We start from the raw sequence: 17,457 nt of genomic DNA on the forward strand, positions 1-17,457 counted from the left end.
TCTTCCAGCTTAGAGCTGGGAACAAATCTGTGGTAAGACCGAGGTTCCCCGAGGTCTGCCTCCCTGTCAGCTTCCCCGCCTTTCCCTTGAGGTTGCCTGGTCGTCCTCCCTCGCCTTCTGAAGAGAGACTGTGGGATGAACCCAGGTTAGCTGCGATAGGCCTAGTGGGTTCCCTACTTGGGGGTCAGACAGTCAGGCACGCAATGAAGGGAAAGCAGTCCTGGCTTCAAAGCCAAATCCCTCAGTCTCTGCCAGAGATTCCAACTCTAGTTCCCCCTAGGTGGTCTCACTGCAGGTTCAGGTTGGGTACAGTCAGCCAAGTTCAGCTGCCCTGGGCTCAGGATCATCATCCTGTTGAGGATGATGCCAGCCTAGCTCGCAGGGTGGCTTAGCACTGCCTCCCAGTCCCAGACAGTCACCGAGTGTCTCACACTTTGAATGTCCCCGCTCTGAGCTGCTCTCCCCTCCTTCCATAGCACTGCACCCAGCAGGCGTGTTTGGGGCTTGCCAGGGCTGATCCAGGTTTGGGGCTGGGAGAAAGCTTCCAGCTACTCTGCAGCCATCTTGGAAAGCTCCTCTCCTTTTGTCTTTTGATTTGAGTATTTAATCCATTTACATTTAAAATAATTATTAATAGTATGTGGTTACAGCCATTTTATTAATTATTTCTGTAGTTCTTCTCTTTTCCTTCTTATGCTCTTATTCTCTTCTCTCATATGTGGATAACTTTCTATAGTGTTGCATTTAGATTTCTTTATTTTCTGTATATTTCTTGTACATTTTTGCTATGTGGTTACCTTGTACTTCATATATACCAAGCTGTGTTTATGGCAGTGTATTTTAAGTTGATGTTTGCTTAAGTTTTAAAACATAATAAAATACCATTTTTACTTACCCCCTTCATGTTTGTTTTTGCCTTCATTTTTTTTCTTCTTTTATGCGTGTGTTTGTGTATATCCCTTAATTTACTGTTGTATTTACTCATGATCTTCCTACTTTTTTGCCTTTTAACCTTTATACTAGCTTTAGTGTTCATTGATTCACTGATGTTATTATGTTTGCTTTTGTCAGTTAGAATTTTTTCTTTGCAATATTTTCTTATTCATATCTTCTTCTTTTTCTTAAAGAGGTTCCTTACAATTTATTGTAATACTGTTTTGATGGTGATGAGCTCCTTCAGCTTTTTCATTTAAATGGGAAGAATCAGACTTTTAAATGTGTCAGTCTCTGTTCATTTATCAGCAACAGGTAACAGTTATCAATTAAAAAACTATGGGTTCCCTACCCAGTTTGGCTCAGTGGAAAGACAGTCAGCCTGTGGACTGAAGGTCTTGGATTCGATTCCGGTAAAGGGCACATGCCCAGGTTGTGGGCTCGATTCCCAGTGGGAGTCATGCACGAGGCAGCCAATAGATGTTTCTCTCTCATCATTGATGTTTCTCTCTCTCTCTCTCTCTCTCTCTCTCTCTCTCTCTCTCTCTCTCTCTCTCTCTCTCTCTCTCCTTTCCTCTCTGAAATCAATAAAAATATATTAAAAAACAAAAGGAAAAAACACAAAAAAACTATGGGTTATTCATGGATATGCATAAATGCATTTCTTTTTTTTTTCAGTTTTCTTTTTTTAAAATAAATCTTTATTGTTCAGATTATTACAGTTGTTCCTCTTTTTTCCCCCATACCTCCCCTCCACTGTCCTCATCCATGGGTGTATGATTTTTGTCCAGTCTCTTCCCGCACTCCCCACACCCCTTCCCTCCCCCCACCCCCGAGGATTGTCAGTCCACTCCCTTTCTATGCCCCTGATTCTTTTATATTCACCAGATTATTCTGTTCATCAGATTTTTTATTCACTTGATTTTTAGATTCACTTGTTGATAGATATATATTTGTTGTTCATAATTTTTATCTTTACCTTTTTCTTCTTCTTCCTCTTCTTAATCCTTTGCATTCGCTTTTTTCTCGATTCCTTTATTCTACTCGGGATTTAATTTTTTAAATACCCCAGATTTTACAAAGTGCGGCAGTAGAATAAAAAACTGGAGTTTATTTTCATACAAACTTATTTATTTGGATTTTTTTATATTTCAAATTATTGATACATTCAAAGAGTATAAAAAGAGCTGCTACCAATGCTAACCGTGTCGAGTCACACTCGACATCCGAGTGCAAAAGGTTAAAGAATACCTTTCAGCATTTCATATAATACTGGCTTGGCGGTGATGAAATCCTTTAGCTTTTTCTTATCTGTGAAGCTCTTTATCTGACCTTCAATTTTGAATGATAGCTTTGCTGGGTAGAGTAATCTTGGTTGTAGGTTCTTGCTATTCATCACTTTGAATATTTCTTGCCACTCCCATCTGGCCTGCATAGTTTCTGTTGAGAAATTAGCTGACAATTGTATGGGTGCTCCCTTGTAGGTAGCTAACTGTTTTTCTCTTGCTGCTTTTAATATTCTCTCTTTGTCTTTTGCTCTTGGCATTTTAATTATGAGGTGTCTTGGTGTGGTCCTCTTTGGATTCCTTTTGGTCGGGGTTCTCTGTGCTTCCTGGACTTGTAAGTCTATTTCTTTCACCAGGTGGGGGAAGTTTTCTGTCATTATTTCTTCAAATAGGTTTTCAGTATCTTGCTGTCTCTCTTCTTCTGGCACCCCCATAATTCTGATGTTGGTACACTTGAAGTTGTCCCAGAGGCTCCTTACACTATCTTCATATTTTTGGATTCTTTTTTCTTTTCTGGTTGGGTGTTTTTTGCTTCTTTGTATTTCAAATCTTTGACGTGATTCTTGCAATCCTTTAGTTTGCTGTTGGATCTCTGTATATTATTTTTTATTTCAGTCAGTGTATGCTTAATTTCTAGTTGGTCCTTTTTCATATGCTCGAGGTTCTAACTAAACTTATCAGCCTTTTCTAGAAAATTCTTGAAAAACCTTATAACCATGGTTTTGAACTCTATATCTAGTCGTTTGCTTTCCTCCATTTCTTTCATTTGTGACCTGTTTCTTTGTCTCCTCATTTTGGCTGCTTCCCTGAGTTGATAGAGTGGCTTTGTGTGGTAGGTGTCCTATAGGGCCCAGTGGCTCAGCCTCCCCAGTTACCTGAGGTGGACACTCTTGGTACACCCCTTTGTGGGCTGTGTGCACAGTCTTGTAGTTAAGCCTTGATTGTTGTTGGTATCACTGGGAGGAATTGACCTCCAGGCCAATTGGCTATGAGATTCAGCTGTGTCTACGCTGGGAGAACTTCTGTGCTGGAGACACCCTTATGAGACAAGACTTGCTTCAGTGGGGCTTTGGTGCTCACTGAGTCTGCCCCCTGAGTGTGTCCCTTATGGATCTGAGGAGTTGTAATCTGGATGGTCCTACTCTGACCCCTGGGTACACTGGCTCTTGGATCTCCAAGGAGGTGCTGATTTAGCCTCTGCCTGAGGCCACCCAGCAGGAGCTATGGAGAGATCTGCAGATTCCTCTTCTTTGTTTGGGTTTTGGAGGTACCCAGATGATGAGGCCCAGCTATGAAGCAATGCAAGCTGCTGTGGGTCCTTGGGCCTTCTTTTGGATTTTCTGGGTCTCTCTAACTCAGCTGCAGTTTGTTAGGTAATTTTAGATTGCAAAGGGCCAGGCCATTCATATGCAAAAGCCTCTGTGCACAACTTGGGTGGGGCGGGGTCTCAGGGAATCGACAGTGCGGAGCAAATAGCAATGGCTGACCTTCAGCCCTGCCTTAACCTTTTGCACTCAGATGTCGAGTGTGACTCGACACGGTTAGCATCGGTAGCAGCTCTTTTTATACTCTTCGAATGTATCAATAATTTGAAATATAAAAAAAATCCAAATAAATAAGTTTGTATGAAAAGAAACTCCAGTTTTTTATTCTACTGCCACGCTTTGTAAAATCTGGGGTATTTAAAAAATTAAATCCTGAGTAGAATAAAGGAATTGAGAAAAAAGCAAGCGAGTGCAAAGGGTTAAGAGGCCCGGGTCTCAGTGTCCCGGTATCGCTGCAAGCACCTCTGAGAGAAAGCCACCCTCGCGTTCCGCCCGCTGCCAGACAGTCCAGTTTCTCCCCGTATGAGTCTGGGTCCCCAGAGTCTCGCCCGGAACTGGAGTTCAGAGCAGTCGGGAGCTTGTGTCTCCCTGCGGATTGAAAAAGCTAGCCGCGTACTCAGTTGCCAGCCCTCTCCGCATGCTCACCTCTGTACCTCTGCACTTTACTTCCGCAGCTCCTCTGAGTCTCAGTGTGCTTTTCTCTTCCCTTCTAGTTGTAGAATTTCCACTTAGCCAGTCTTCCTGTGGTTCTGGATGATGTCCGTTTTGTCTTTTAGTTGTAGTTTTGAAGTGGTTATACGAGGCAGCAAGTTCAGGTGTTTACCTATGCCGCCATCTTGGTTTCTCCCATAAATGCATTTCTTATTCTTTGTAACAGATAAAATTGGGTGCTTTGACAAAATGCAGAATGATGCTACTTGAATAAAAGTTAGTATTTTATTTGCTTAGCCTCTGTGTACTTTGATATGGCCACTGCTAACAAAGAACATTTTTCATTAATATTAGTTCAAGATTACCTAATCAGTGTTTGAAGTTAGTTTCTTATAACATCAAGATTTATTTTAGTTAATTTCTTTTTAGAAAACAACTTTTATATACTATAAACTTCTTTTTTTACTTTATGGTATTCATTTACTTCTGAAAGAAATCCTGTGTGAGTTTTTATGTGTGTGTTTTTAATCCAATAGGTGAGAACACATCAAGCTACTTAAGCAAAAATATTTTGGCTTTCCGTGACCATAATGTTCTCTTGGGTACAACTTACCGGATCATAGCTAATGCTCTCAGCAGTGAGCCAAGCTGCCTTGCTGAAATTGAGGAAAGCAAGGCTAGAAGAATCTTGGAACTTTCTGGATCCACTTCAGAGAATGTAGAAAAGGTAATGTTTATTACGAGAATGAACTTTTTGTGTTTGCATGTTGTATGTCTTTAATGTGTGACCTTTTGGTTGCATGAAAGAAATAATCAGTAGAGGGCAGAGTCAAGATGGTGGAGTAGGTCGACTGAACTTGCCGCCTCCTGAGATCACATCATAATTACAACTCAGTGATAGAATGAACCACCTGAACCTTTGCTGAACAGAATGCCTATAACTAAAGATATAAGGAAAAAGCCACATCAAGACAGGTAGGGGGTAAAGATGCGGAGCAGGTAGGTCTTACATGCACAGTGTGGCAATTAAGAAATGAGGGGAATAGATTGGCTTTGGAGGCCCCTCTGAGGATCAAGGGGGTCTCAGCCCCACACCAGCCTCCCTAGCCCAGGGCACCTGTGCTGGAAAGAGGAGTCCCCATAACATCTGTCTTTGAAAGCCAACAGAGATGATGTTGAGAGGCAGATGGCTCTGTGAGACTGAATTGCCACTTCTAAAGGGCCCTTGCAGAAATTCACTTGCTCTAAGCTCCAGCACAGGGGCAGCAGCTCAGAAAGTGCCTCAGATACATGGAGAGGATCTAAATTGAGTAACTTCAGGGAGAGGGCTGCAGGGTTAGGGAACAGGGTAACCCTCTCAGGGGATGGAAACACTAGTAGGCATGCCATTGTTCCTTCGTTGAACTCCTTTTCCCAGCCAACTGGACCAGCACAGGTGGGTACCACATCTGTGCTCTCCATGAACCTGGCTAACATTTGCCCCACCCCAGTATTTCCCTGATAACCCAAGCCCTTGATCACTGGGCCCTCCCTAGCCTCTTTCACCTGCTTGTCTCCATGAGCAGCCTGCCTCGCTTATATTGTAAACTCTCCAAAAATCCACAAACCTCACAAGAGTGTTGTCTAGCCTTGGCTCATGCATCAGCCTCTCTCAAAAGTCCACAAGCTTCACACAAGCAGTAGCCAGCATCAATGTGCATTGTAGCTCCTGCCAAGTGGCCCAGCACAATAGCCATCGGCTTTAGCTTACATTGTAATCTCCCACTAGGTGGCCCCAAACTTTGCATAAGTGTTGGTCAGTCTTAGATCCAACTGAGCAGCCACAGGCCCAGCACAAGCAGCGGCCAGCCTCAGTTTACATCATAGTGCCCACCAAAGGGTGCCAAGCCCAGCACAAGCAGCTACCAACTGCAGATGAATTTCTAGCTCCTACCAAGTGACCACAAGCCAGGCACAAGCTGTGCTGACCCTGACCCGTACCAAAGCCCCTATCAAGTGGATCCAGACACAACACACCCATTGGACAGTCTCAGCTGGCACCAGAGCCCCGTAAAGCAATTCCCACTTTGTGGAATCAGCCCCTGCTCAACAGCTCATCCACTGAAGTCACAGATGGCTCTCACAGCCAGTCACTCTGAGTGCCAACCCCACCCACTGGCATTCCAGCAGCAGTTGAGGCCCAACTACATCAGGAGGGCACATATAATTCCCACACAGACACCACTAGTACCTGGCTCAGGAGACAAGGAAGACGGTCACTGGATCCCACAGGACACCTCCTACGTAAGGCCACTCTTTCAAGAATGAGAGATGGAACAAATATATCTAATACATGGAAACAGACACAGAGAGTCAGCAAAAATGAGGAGACAAACAGGCCCCAAACTATAAAGCAGGACAAAACTTCAGGAAAAAAATATAAATGAAACAGAGACAAACAATCTACTAGGTAAAGCGTTCAAAGCACTGGTTATAATTATGCTCAGTGAACATGGGAGAAGAGCTCAAGGAGAACTTAAAGAGATGGAAAATATAATAAAGAACCAATCAACATTTAAGGCTACAATAACTGCAATAAAGAATATGCAGATTAAATGAAGCAGAGAATCGGATCAGCAATTTGGGAGACAAGGTAGCAGAAAACACCAGAACAGCTAAAAAGAAAAAATAATTTTAATAGTGAGGATAGTTTAAGGGACCTGTGGGGACAATATTAATGGCACCAACATTTACATTTTAGCGGTCCCAGACAGAGAAGAGATAAAGACGGATTAAAATCCTATTTGAAGAAATAATGACTGAAAAATTTCCTAAACTCTTGAAGGACATACACTTCCAGGTACAAGAAGTGTGGAGAGTCCCAAATAAGATGAACCCAAGAGCCCTAGCCCTGGCTGGTGTTTCTCAATGGTTAGAGCGTTCGCTCATGCACTGAAGGGTTGCAGGTTCAATTCCTGCTCAAGAGTACATGCCTGGGTTGCGTTTCGCTCCCTCCCCCCGGTTGGTGAGCGAGCAGGACACAACCAGTTGATATGTCTCTCTCACATCGATGTTTTACTCTCTGTCTCTTCCCAACCCCCATCTCCCTCCCTCTCTTCCACTCTCTCTGAAAAAGCAATGGAAAACATATCCTTAGGTGAGGGGGAGAAAATGAACCCAAAGAGACCTACAACTAAAATGCCTAAGAATAAAGACAAAGAGAATACAAAAAGTATGAAGCGAAAATCATCATCTTACATGCAAGGGATTTCCCATAAGACCATCAGATGGTTTTTCAACAGAAGCTTTGCAGGCCCAAAGGTCAATTACATGTTCTATTAAAAGTGACAAAAGATAAAACCTATAACCAAGATTATTCTATCCAGCAAGGTTATCTTTTAGAATTGTAGGAAAGATATTTTCCCAGACAAGCAAAAGATTAAGGAATCCATCACTACCAAATTAGCAGAACATGAAATCTTGCCGGAACTTCTTTAAGTAGAAAAATAAAAAAGATAAAAATAAAATGTAGAACAGAAAAAAAATCTCACAAAGGCAAATACTTAGTAAGAACAGTGAATCAATAAAAAAGTCAAAAGTGAATTTATGTGGAAATATAATAGTAAGGAATACACACACACAAAGAGGTAAAATATAATGACAAAAACGTGGGGGAGAAGAGCGGGACAGAAAATCAACAAGGAAACCATGGCCTTGAATGACACATTACAGCAGATGGATTTAATTGATATTTTTAGACATTTCACCCCAAAACAGAATATACATGGGCACATGGGACATTTTCCAGAATAGACCATATGCTAAGCTACAAAACAAGACTCAATAAATGTAAGGGGATGAAATCTTATCAAGCATGTTCTGTGATCACAATGATATGAAACTAGAAATGAAATTCAAGTAGAAAACTGGGAAACATACAAACACATGGAAGATAAACAACATGCTACTAGTTAATGAATGGGTTAAATATGAGATCAAGGAGGAATCAAGATACGTTGAGACAAAGGAAAATGAAAACAATGACCCAAAGTATGAGAATAACCAAAGCATTTCTAAGAGGGAAATCTATAGCAATATAGGCCTACCTCAAGAAACAAGAAAAATGTCAAACAATCTAAAGTTAACACCTAAAGGAACTAGAAAAAGAAGAGCAAACAAAGCCCAAAGTGAGTAGAAAGAAGGAAATAATGAAGATTATAGCAGAAATAAATGAGTCTTAAAAAAAATAGAAAAGATCAATGAAAACAAGAGCTGGCTCTTTGAAAAGACAAATTTGACAAATCTTTAATTAGACTCACCAAGAAAAGAAGAGAGAGCCCAAATAAATCAGTAATGAAAGGGGAGAAGTGACAACCAACACCAAAGAAATACATAGGTTTATAAGAAAATTCTACAGTTATATGCCAACAAATTATATAAATCAGGAAGAAACAGAAAATTTGAACAGAATGATAACTAGTAATGAAATTGAATCAGTTATCATAAAACACCCACTAAATAAGTGTTTGACCAGATGGCTTCATAGGTAAATTCTACCAACATTCAAAGTAAAATTAATGCCTACTCTCTAATTATTCCAAAAAATTAAAGAAGAAAATGTTCCCAAACTCATTTTACAGAGCCAGCATTACCCTGATACCAAAACTAGACATAAAAAAATAAAATAAAAAGAAAATTACCGATCAATATCCCTGATGAACACAGGCAAAAATCCTAATGAAATTATTAGCAATCCAAATTAGGGATATATTAAAAAGATCATATACTTTGATCAAGTGGGATTTATTCTAAGGTGCAAGGTTTGTTTAATATCTGCAAATTAAGGTGCTACTCCACATAAACAGAAGGATAAAACTCTCAGAAAAACGGGGATAGAGGGAACATACCTCAACATAATAAAGGCCATATATGACAAACCCACAGCTAATATCATACTCTGTGGTGAAAAGCTGAAAGTTTTTTCCTTAATATCAGGAACAGGAAAAGGATGTCTACTTTCATCACTTTTATTCAACACAGTATTGGAAGTCCTAGCTACAGCAATCAGATAAGAAAAAGTAATTAAATGATTCGACTTGGAAAGGAAGAAGTAAAACTCATTATTTTCACATGACCTGATAACTATCTAGAGAGAACCCTAAAGGCTTCACTAAGAAAGTGTTAAAACTAATTAATGAAGTCCGTAAAGTAGCAAGATATAAAATTAATATTTAGAAATAATTGCACTTTCATATACCAATAACATACTATCAGAGAAATTAAGAAAGTCCCATTTACAATTGCATCAAAAAGAATAAAATATCGAGGGATAAATTTTTAACCAAAGAGGTAAGACTATTACTCGGAAAATGATAGGACATTGAAGAAATACATTGAAGAAGATACAAATAAATGAAAAGATATACACTGAGTGGCCAGATTATTATGATCTCTGAACGCATAATAATCTGGCCACTCAGTATATATCCTATATAATAAAAGGCTAATATGCAAATTGTCCCCTTGACCAGGAGTTTGACCAGCAGGCAGGCTAGCCAACTGCCCATGTCCCCTCCCTCTGGCCAGGCTGGCCAGACCCCACCCATGCACAAATTCATGCACCTGGCCTCTAATACACACACACACACACACACACACACACACACACTGAGTGGTGAGATTATTATGCGTTCCAAGATCATCATAATCTGGCTACTCAGTGTATACCATGCTCATTGTTTGGAAGAATCAATATCATTTAAATGTCCATAACACTGGAAGGAAAATACAGATTCCATGTAATCTTGATAAAAATACCATGGCATTTTGCACAGAACTAGAACAAATAATCCTAATATATTAATTGAGTTCCAAAAGATTGCCAGAGCAATCTTGAGAAAGAAAAACAAGTATCACTGTACCTGATATCAAACTATGCAATAAGATTTTGTTCTGTTTATTAAAATATATTTTAAAATTAATTTCTGAGAGGAAGGAAGAGGGAGAGATAGAAACATCAATGATGAGAGTGAATCATTGATCGGCTGCCTCCTGCTCGCCCCCTGCTGGGGATCAAGCCTGCAACTCAGGCATGTGCCCTGACTGGGAATTGAACCATGTCCTGGTTCATAGGACAACGCCCAACCACTGAGCCACATCAGCTGGACTTCAACAAGGTTATAGTAATCAAAACAACATGATACTGGCATAAAAACAGAGGTACATCAATGAAGCAGAATAGACAGCCCAGAAAATCACACCTATGTGTTCAATTAAGCTATACCAAGGAGACAATATCCAGCGGGGAAAAGATAGTCTCTTCAATAGATGGTGTTGGAAAAGTGGACAGATAAATCCCAAGAAAGAAACTAGACCAGTTTTTTTACACCACATAAAAGAATAAAATGGACTGTAGACTTAAATTTAAGAATTGAAACCATGAAATTCTTAGAATAAAACAGTCAGTAATCTATTTTATATTGGTCTTAGCAATAATTTTTGGATATATGTCTCCTATAGCAAATACATCAAAAGCAAAAATAAACAAATGGGACTACATTGGACTAAAAAGCTTTTACACTGCAAAGGAAACCATTAGCAAAACAAAAAGACCACCTACTGAATGGTAGAAGATATTGCCAATGATACATCTGATAGGTTAATATCCAAAATTTATAAAGAACACATACAACTCAACACCAAAAAAAATCTAATTAAAAAATGGGCAGAGGACCTGAATGACCACTTCTCCAAAGATGGCCAGTAGACTTAATGAAAAGATGCCCATCATTAGTCATTAGGGAAATGCAAATTAAAACCACAATAAGATTTTGTTTTGTTTTTTAATATATTTTAAAATTAATTTCAGAGAGGAAGGAAGAGAAAGAGATAGAAACATCAATGATGAGAAAGAATCATTGATCGACTGCCTCCTGCACACCCCACACTGGGGACCGAACCTGCAACCTGGGCATGTGCCTTGACTGGGAATTGAACCGTGACCTCCTGATTCATAGGTTGATGCTCAACCACTGAGCCACGCCGACCAGGCTTAAACTCTTAATCTTTAAGGTTTTGCGATATACTTCCAGTAACTTCAGTCAGTGGGAATTCTCAATAGTTGTCCCTTTTGCTGATACCAAGTGGGAATGTGATTGCCATGGATTATCCTTCTACTAAGTGAAGCACCAAACAAGAAAGAGATACTACAGCTTTGGGGCAAAATATAGAGCTCTGAAATTTCTTTATTCTACTTTGTTCCATTTTATTGCTTTTCAACTACTACTTATAATGAAGATTTATTGGACAGTTTAAAAAAACAGTATGTTATTTGAATAATCATATGCCAGTTTTCAAAAGAATGAATTATGGAAATCCACTCCCAATCTTTAGGAATTAGGTTAAATGCTTTTTGATAGCTGAGATGAGAGAGCCATTATTTCAGGATCCTAGGAAGGGTTAGTTTTAATCTGGACCTTAAAAACTAAAAAGGAACAAGTAGAGAAAATCTATAATAATAAAAGCATAATATGCTAATTAGACTGGACATCCTTCCAGACGAAGCCAGGACTGCTAGGGAAGCCCGGGTGCCGGGTGCCGGAGGGAAGCCGGTGCCGGCAGCCAGGAGAAGGAAGGCCTACTCTTGCATTCTGTGCATCGGGCCTCTAGTAAATAAATAATGAGCATTACTTTGCGTTTTTATAATATACTAATGACCCAGTGCATGAAATTTGTGCACATTAAAAGGGGATTAATTAGAGGAAATAATTTAATATTGCTATTTGCCCTTTCTCTATAATAGAAATGTCAGAGATGAAAGAAAATTAGTAAAATGTATATGAAAACCTTCCTCCTGTCAGAGTCTGGGGCTCACCACGGGACCCAGAGTCAAGTCCCTGCCCACCCACATGCACCTCAAAATTGTGTGAGACCCAGACCCGGCCGGACCCCCGAGTTGGGCTAGATCCAGACCCAGCCAGTCCCACCCTTGTCAAGCCCTGCCGGCCTGGTGGTAAGCGGCCATCTTGTGATCTACCACCCCCACGCAGCCTGCTTGTTCAGTCATTTGGTCGTCCCTCACTAACCCCCCTGCCGGCCTGGTGGTAAGCGGCCATCTTGTGAGGGTGCAAGGGTTAATTTGCATATTACCTCTTTATTATATAGGATTCACTTTTTTCAACATTAAAAATAGGAAATTTGTGTTGAAATGATGTGGACGGTTCTTCCGTGACTTTTGTTAATGGAGTTTCACTCCCTGTCCCCACTCAGGTTTCCCACTAGTTTGTGGGACAAACCAGCCCTTTCACTTTTTTCCTTAGTGCCTGCTTTTTAAAATCATTTTGTATTTTCATAGTTACCAGCCTCTCCTCATCTCACCAGGAGCCACCTCATTTTAGTTGTGTAGCCTTGCCTTCTTCTTTCACAATGTTCCAACATCTGTGCAGGACATTGGCCACAAGGAGCCAACTTCCAGCTCTTCAATTCCTGACGGGTTGTGTGATCCACATGGACTTTCGGTGCCCACTCTGTGTGACTAGGGGACAATCTGGCCCACACATGGCTTATTCTTTTTTATTTGGTTGTATTTTATATACTCAGGATCATACTGGAATTGCTTACTCTTTCACAATCAGGGCAGACTCTCCCTTTTCCATCTATATTTATTATTTTACCCCAGCAGCAAGCTAACCTACCGGTTGGAGCGTCTGCCCCCTGGTGGTCAGTGCATGACATTGCGACTGGTGGACTGGTCGACTGCCCCCTGGTGGTCAGTGCACGTCATAGTGAGCAGTTGAGCCGCCTTAGCATATCATTAGCATATTACGCTTTGATTGGTTGGACGGACAACTGGACGACTGGACACTTAGCATATTAGGCTTTCATTATATAGGATAGATGACTAATGAATTACAAGTATTCTATCTTTATCATCACAAGTAGAAAGTAGAGTTTGTCCACAAAACTTGAGTCCCGCTGGCAGGTTTTCTGAGATCTCTGTGAATTCTAGGTGGTCACAGCGCTGCACCAGAGAGCGTTTCATCACCTTTCCGAGGCCACGAGGACAGCTGAGGAGGAAACCCCTTCCGGCCGGGGCCCGCAGCCCGCAGCTGGGGTGGTAGATGCTTATATGGCGCTGGTGGATTTCTGTGACCAACGGCTCCGGGAGGAGGAAGAGACTGCATCAGGTGACTCGCAAAAGAAAAGAAAATTGTGCCCCATTAGGTTACTGTAAAGTCTTAAGAACTTTGTACATACTTTTGGTTTCCTATTTGTGTTTGTTTTAAATGAGGAAAGTCTTGCCTTTTTAAGAGGGAATGACATCTCCAAGAACATGACCTGCTTATCTTCTCTCCTGGAGTCCAGCTGTCTTCCAGCTCTCCGTTTACTTCACTTCCACTTGCATGTTTTGCTTGTTTGGTATTATTGGCCTTATGTGTCCTGACTCTTGTTCCTGAAATTAATTCAGGAACTCGCAGCTGCCCTTGATGTTTCCAGCCCAGGAAGCAAACCGTGCTTCATGCAGAATGGATAATGTCCTAGAAAATTCAGCTTCGAGGTAGAAACTTGTATGTGTAGTCCAAAATTGCTTCTGGTCTTTTAAAGAAGTTGTTAGGGAGGAAAAATGACATACTACAAAATATAAGCCAAAAGGGAAGCTAGAATTACATGTTACATTTATAATTTATGTGTAAGTGGGTATATTGACCATGGCTGTTTTTATCCCTGTCCATGTTAGTTACTGAGTCCGTAGAACTGCAGACGTACCCTGCCCTTGTGGTGGACAAAATGTTGAAAGCCTTAAAATTACATTCCAATGAAGCCAGGCTGAAGTTCCCCAGACTGCTGCAGATTATAGAGCAGCACCCAGAGGAGACCCTGAGCCTGATGACAAAAGAGGTGAGTGTCTTTAGTCTGTGGAACTTAAAGACATATTCCTGTTTCTATCCAAGCACATTAATGAGTATAATGCATATATTTTAGCTTTTCCTAACAAGCATCTAATTTTGCTACATTCCAAGAACATGTGTAATTTAAAACTGTATAAAGGAGTGTTCACATTTACCCATTTTCCTTAGTGGATGTTGATAACTCTGTCTGAACAAGGACCCCAAGAAATAGAGGAGGAGGTATATCCGGGACAGAGATGGGAATTTTCTGGAGTACCGTTTACTGTCCATGAAGACAAAGCTGTGGTCTTAGCACCTGCTGATGCCTGTGCTCAGTGCATTACTTAGTCCAGGGAGAAAGGAGTACATTTCAGCTGGCATCCCACCCCCAGTGACTGTAGTGCCTGCAGCAGCGCCGTGTCCAGAGGGGCCCTGGGGCATCCGAATTCACCGTGTGCAGCTCACGTGTGTGGGCGCACAGAAGCAGCCTGCAGTCCCACACGTGCTCTGTTCACCAGCTTGTATGTCCCTGCTGTCCTCACCCCACACGGGGCTTCGTCATCCTGCCGCCTTCCTGTCTGTTAGGCACGTCTGTAAAAGGAGGGCTCCTTACTGACCTTTATAGACATTTAACTGAAAATAGGGAACCTTTGAGCTGATAATGTAACAATAGTTCAGAAACACTGATATAATACTCTGCTAGCCGTCTTAGTAGGTTTTTTAACAGTGCAGGTCTCTGAGCTGAGACGCAGGGCCGGCCAGGGCTTTCCCACTCCTCTGACCCTGTGGATTGGGAGCGGTGGGGTTGTTTCAGTAGGTCTTAAACAGCGGATTAACTTTAGAAATGCACTATAGGTGTGCTTTTCCTAAAGACAAGTGAAGAAATAAGTTATGATTTCATTTTTAAATTATTTTATTTATATATTTAATGAAGATAGCATTTTCACTTTTTGAGATAATAAGTAAGGGATTAAGTCAATGTTATGACACTGGGGAGACACTTGAGATGGGCAGCTCACCTCTGCTGTGTGCTCCCTGTGGCTGTGTATTCTGATACGTTTTATGCTCACACACCCTGCTCTTCCCTCACTTATGGATAAAGTTAGGCAGCTTGCCCACATTCACTCCTCATGCCAATATGCCAAGTATGTCAGATTTTATCTTAAAATTAACACCTTAAAAAGCACTTTAATTTTGAATAAATTTTGAAAATGGTCTTGGTGTAAAGAAACAAAAACCAGAAGCCATAAAGAAAAATAATTTGACACTTCTGTGCAGGAAAAGAAAATATTCCATATACAAAGTTTAAAAAACTGGGAGGAAAATATTTTCAGTCCATATTAGAGACGGGGTTGAGGAGCCCACTCTACACCATAAATAGACCAGTCGAGAATGGTTAAGGGAAATGCACACGTGATTATTGAGGCAACACACATAGACAGCCTGTTTACTTAAAAGCTTTTTTGTTGTTATGAGCTGATTTGCCTCATTAATAATGAAACATGAAAATTAAAATTAGATTTTTCCCTTCTCAGATTGATAATGAATTTTTAAAAAATTGATTGTGTCCAAAGTTTTTTCTCAGTGTAGTTCACATTCAATAATATTTTATATTAGTTTCAGGTGTACAGCATAGTGGTTAGACAATCACATACTTTACAAAGTGTCCCCCCTGATATTTCCAGTACCCAACTGGGCCATAGTGATCAAAACAGCATGGTACTGGCGTAATTCACTTTTAGAAGTGCAGATTTGAAAAGTCTTTTTGGAGAGAGATCTAGCAATGTTTTTTACATTGTTAATGTTCACACAGTACCGCATTTTCCGGCGTATAAGACGACTTTTTAACCCAGGAAAATCTTCTATACGCCCAGTCGTCTTATACGCCGGAAAATACAGTAATTTTACTTCTAGGAATTTATCCTATTGGTGTATAGTGCACATACAATAGGGATGTCCACTATAGCATTATCTGTAATAGCAAAAACTAGAAAATACTCTAAAAATTCATTTTAGGGCAGTCGTTAAATGAAATGGAATACTATGTTGCAGTTAAGAGGAATGAGGTAAATCTGTCTAAGAAAAACCAGCAACAGTATGCCTAGTCTGATTCCAGTCTTGTACGGAAAGGATATGTGTGTACATGCCTAGAAAATGTCCGGGAGAATCGAATGGTTCTCAGTGGAACAGGAATTGAGAGAGCTGAGGGAGGGAAGACTGTATTTTGTATTTGTCTGTTTTGATACTTCTTATTATAAATATATATACTTTTTATATTGGACATATTGCTTTTATAATAAAGCGTTTAATTTTTATTCATCATTAAGTTATAGCTCTCTGTGTTTCAGATTTCTTCCATTCCTTGCTGGCAGTTCATTGGCTGGATCAGCCACATGCTGGCCTTACTGGACAAGGAGGAGGCCGTAGCCATCCAGCACACCGTGGAGGAGATCGCTGATCACTACCCCCAGGCCATTGTCTACCCGTTCATAATAAGCAGTGAAAGCTATTCCTTCAGAGATACTTCTACTGGTCATAAGAATAAGGAGTTTGTGGCAAGGTGATATTGCAGAGAAATTGGGTTGATTTCTGCTGTAGTTAAATATTACAGTTATAAAACACTAGAGGCCCAGTGCACGAAATTCGTGCACGGGGGGTGCAAGGAGGGGGAGGTGTCCCTCAGCCCGGCTTGCAACGACGCCAGCATCCCTCACCCCGGCCTCTAGCCAGAGGCTCCTCCCCTCCCTCCGCGCAGCCTCTGGGAAGATGCTTGTGCTGGGGTCTCCTCAGGGCCCCGGCCCACACCTGGCAGCTCAGGTACTCGGGTGCTTGGGCTCCCAGATCCCGCTTCCCTGCCAGCGTGGTGTGCATCAGCTGCCATGGGAGCCGCGCTTCGGGAGTCGCCCCTTGCACCGTACTACTTGCGAGCACGGGGGGTGGGGGGGTGTTCGCGGCGGCCGCGATTTGATGTCTGTAGCGCGCCCGCTGAACCGCCCCCCCCCCCCGCCACAGCGCCACACTGGCCACATCCACACTGCGGGCAGGGGGCTTCCAGTCTGTGACGGGCTACCAGGCTGTGACTGGGGGCTGCAGGCGGAGGACCCCGGCACCCATAGGGCTCCCACAGTGTCAGAAACTGGGAAGATCCATTTTTCTAGGTCCTCCCCTCCCTCCGCGCGGCTGGGGCGGGGACGCTGGGCTCGCATTACTGTGAGCCCAACATTGCTCGCCCCGGCCTCAGTCCAGAGGTCCCTTCCTTCCCTCCCTCCACGCAGCGGGGCAAGGACGCTGGGCTCTGGTCAGAGGATCCTCCCCTCCCTCCGCGACCAAGGAGTGGACTCTGGGTTTGCGTTGCCGGGGCAACGTCGCCAGCGTCTGCCCTGGCTGCTATGGGTG

The 17,457-nt window shown here is 41.9% G+C and overlaps 1 protein-coding gene across 1 annotated transcript in view; it reads left to right on the forward strand.

The window, feature by feature from the left end:
* The window catches only part of PRKDC (protein kinase, DNA-activated, catalytic subunit), a 205,676-nt gene that overhangs the window by 170,612 nt on the left and 17,607 nt on the right, over positions 1-17,457 (forward strand). The window contains exons 71-74 of the mRNA XM_079796147.1: positions 4,732-4,922; positions 13,182-13,359; positions 13,911-14,071; positions 16,410-16,621. Of these exons, the coding sequence (XP_079652273.1) occupies positions 4,732-4,922; positions 13,182-13,359; positions 13,911-14,071; positions 16,410-16,621 (742 nt within the window). The remainder of the gene's footprint in view (positions 1-4,731; positions 4,923-13,181; positions 13,360-13,910; positions 14,072-16,409; positions 16,622-17,457) is intronic.

The sequence above is a fragment of the Cnephaeus nilssonii genome, assembly GCF_951640355.1.
Source record: "Cnephaeus nilssonii genome assembly, chromosome: 18".
NCBI classification, from domain to species: domain Eukaryota; kingdom Metazoa; phylum Chordata; class Mammalia; order Chiroptera; family Vespertilionidae; genus Cnephaeus; species Cnephaeus nilssonii.